This window comes from Alosa pseudoharengus, unplaced genomic scaffold (genome assembly GCF_046254945.1).
Source record: "Alosa pseudoharengus isolate Yale_2024_CS ecotype anadromous, Long Island Sound unplaced genomic scaffold, YU_APseudo_1.1 YU_APseudo_1.1_scf_5, whole genome shotgun sequence".
Taxonomy (NCBI): domain Eukaryota; kingdom Metazoa; phylum Chordata; class Actinopteri; order Clupeiformes; family Clupeidae; genus Alosa; species Alosa pseudoharengus.
Genome location: NW_027468837.1, coordinates 41516379 through 41518878, shown reverse-complemented (window position 1 = coordinate 41518878; position 2500 = coordinate 41516379). Strand labels below are relative to the sequence as shown.

Sequence of the window (2500 nt, the reverse complement as noted above, 5' to 3'; positions counted from 1 at the left end):
TGAATGGAGATACATTCTAAAATTCGGAATTTTGCACAAGCCTGGTGTGTGTGTGTGTGTGTGTGATCAGTCCCCTCTGCTCTCCGCACTTTAACTGACCACATCAATGTAAAGCTACGTGTGTGTCTGTGTGTGCGTGTGTGTGTGTGTGTGTGTGTGTGTGTGTGTGTGTGTGTGTGTGTGTGTGTGTGTGTGTGTGTGTGTGCATGTGTATATGTATATGTGTGTGTGTGTGTGTGTGTGTGTGTCTTGTAGGACCCCAGTAAAGAGTGCTTCACACTGAAGTTTGACCTGAGTGTTGACGTTGACATGGAGATTGTTCCAGCTGTTAAGAAGAAACCACTGAGGTAAGAGTGGGTCTGTCTGTGTGTGTGTCTGTGTCTGTGTGTGTTTGTCTGTGTCTGTCTGTGTCTGTGTGTGTGTGTGTGTGTGTGTGTGTGTGTGTGTGTGTGTGTGTGTGTGTGTGAGAGAGAGTCTATTTCTTTGCAAAACAAAGGGAGAGTGGGTCTGTGTCTCTGTCTGTGTCTGTGTGTGTTTGTCTGTGTCTGTCTGTGTCTGTGTGTGTTTGTGTCTGTGTCTGTCTGTGTGTGTGTGTCTATTTCTTCGCAAAACAAAGGGAGAGCTTTTATGTAATTTGTGTGTGTATGTGGTTGTGCGTGTATAAGTATAAGTATATATACTAGGGGTGTGAATCTCTCATGTAAAAGACGATACGATTCACATCTAGATACATGGGCACGATTTGATACAAGAAAAGATACATGTTTATAAAAAACGATTCAGTACGATTCGATGCGATGCGATTCGATGCAATTCGATGCAGTTCAAGAATGGAAAGCATTCTGAAATATTTTTTATCATTTGCTCAAGGTGCACATTAATTTTATATTAGCAATTATCATTGTCATGGTCAATTAGGCAAAAAATATGTGAATATGATTATCTAAACTGAGGTTTGTTTCATATACTGTATTGAAATGAAAAAAGAATAGTCTACATTTCAGTCAAATACAACATAAAAATAAATTTTTATAGACTTTACAGATTTTATAGAGTTATATCTGATTGTTTTCATGGAGCTGTAGCCTTGTTGAGGTAAGACAATACCGAAATAAAATAAAACAGTGCTTAAGACACTCTTGGCCTTTTCTCATATAGCCTACCCTACAAGAATAAAATAGGCCTACAAATCAATGAACTCTCTGCGGTTATTTTGTTCCAACAGTAGACCTAATGCAGAAACCTATAATGCCATAAGTCTGAGTGAATATGAACAAAATCATTGGCTAATAATTTGTGCATCGTTTTAGCAGCAAGGGCCAAATTATTATTTAACATTAAGGAAATCCCTTCATCAAAGGTAAGGCTACTCTACAGACTATCGTTGTTTAGGAACGCTATAAGTGTTTAATTTCGCGCTGGATTTCGAAAAACAAAAGCCGACCGAGTGCAAGTTGTCACATGCTTAAGTTGCAGTAGATGGGTAATGAGGTCATTTGACAACTTTGGGCAATGAATGTAACCAAAAACGAACTGCATTACCCACAATTCCGTGCCACGTATAGTTTCAAAACCGGAAGTGGGATGAACGCGCTGCTTGGAACGTAAATGAGGGTCTGAGCCATGGTCTGAGCGAGCAGAAAAGGTTGTGAACCGATTCATAACAAGTAAATCGATATAACGACCGATTCATTTCAGTTTTTTTCCGATACGGGGCTTCACGTATCGATGTAGCCGTATCTTACACGTTAAAAACGGATACCGATACGTATCGGTTAATCTTTACACCCCTAATATATACTCTTTGGATCCTGTGAGGGAAATTTGGTCTCTGCATTTATCCCAATCCGTGAATAAGTGAAACACACTCAGTGAACACACAGTGAGGTGAAGCACACACTAATCCCGGCGCAGTGAGCTGCCTGCAACAACAGCGGCGCTCGTGGAGGAGTGAGGGGTTAGGTGCCTTGCTCAAGGGCACTTCAGCAGTGCCTACTGGTTGGGGTTCGAACTTGTAACCCTCTGGTAACAAGTCCGAAGCGCTAACCAGTAGGCCACGGCTGCCCTCTTGTGTGTGCGCATGTGTACATGTGTGTGTGTGTTTATGCATATGCATACATGTGTGTGTGTGTGTGTGTGTGTTGTAGGGAGGTGTTGGCACCAGTGTTTGAGCAGAAAGGCATTGAACTGTGTGTGTGTGTGTGTGTGTGTGTGTGTGTGTGTGTGTGTGTGTGTGTGTGTGTGTGTTGTAGGGAGGTGTTGGCACCAGTGTTTGAGCAGAAGGGCATTGAGCTGTCACGGGTGGAGCTGTTCCTGGATCAGTCCAACACCCCGCTCTCACTGGCCTTTGAGGCCTACCGCTTTGGGGGCCATGAGCTGAGGGTGAAAGGTGAGCACACACACACACACACACATACACACACACACACACACACCCACACACACACACACACACATACACACACACACATAAACATGCACACACACACACACTAGGGCT

At 43.0% G+C, this 2500-nt stretch overlaps 1 protein-coding gene across 3 annotated transcripts in view; it reads left to right on the top strand.

Moving 5' to 3' along the window:
- plekhg5a (pleckstrin homology domain containing, family G (with RhoGef domain) member 5a) overlaps window positions 1-2500 on the top strand; it is a 70229-nt gene that overhangs the window by 17882 nt on the left and 49847 nt on the right. For all 3 annotated transcript variants that reach the window (XM_076268119.1, XM_076268118.1, XM_076268117.1), the window contains exons 5-6: window positions 256-347; window positions 2253-2389. In XM_076268119.1, the coding sequence (XP_076124234.1) occupies window positions 256-347; window positions 2253-2389 (229 nt within the window). The remainder of the gene's footprint in view (window positions 1-255; window positions 348-2252; window positions 2390-2500) is intronic.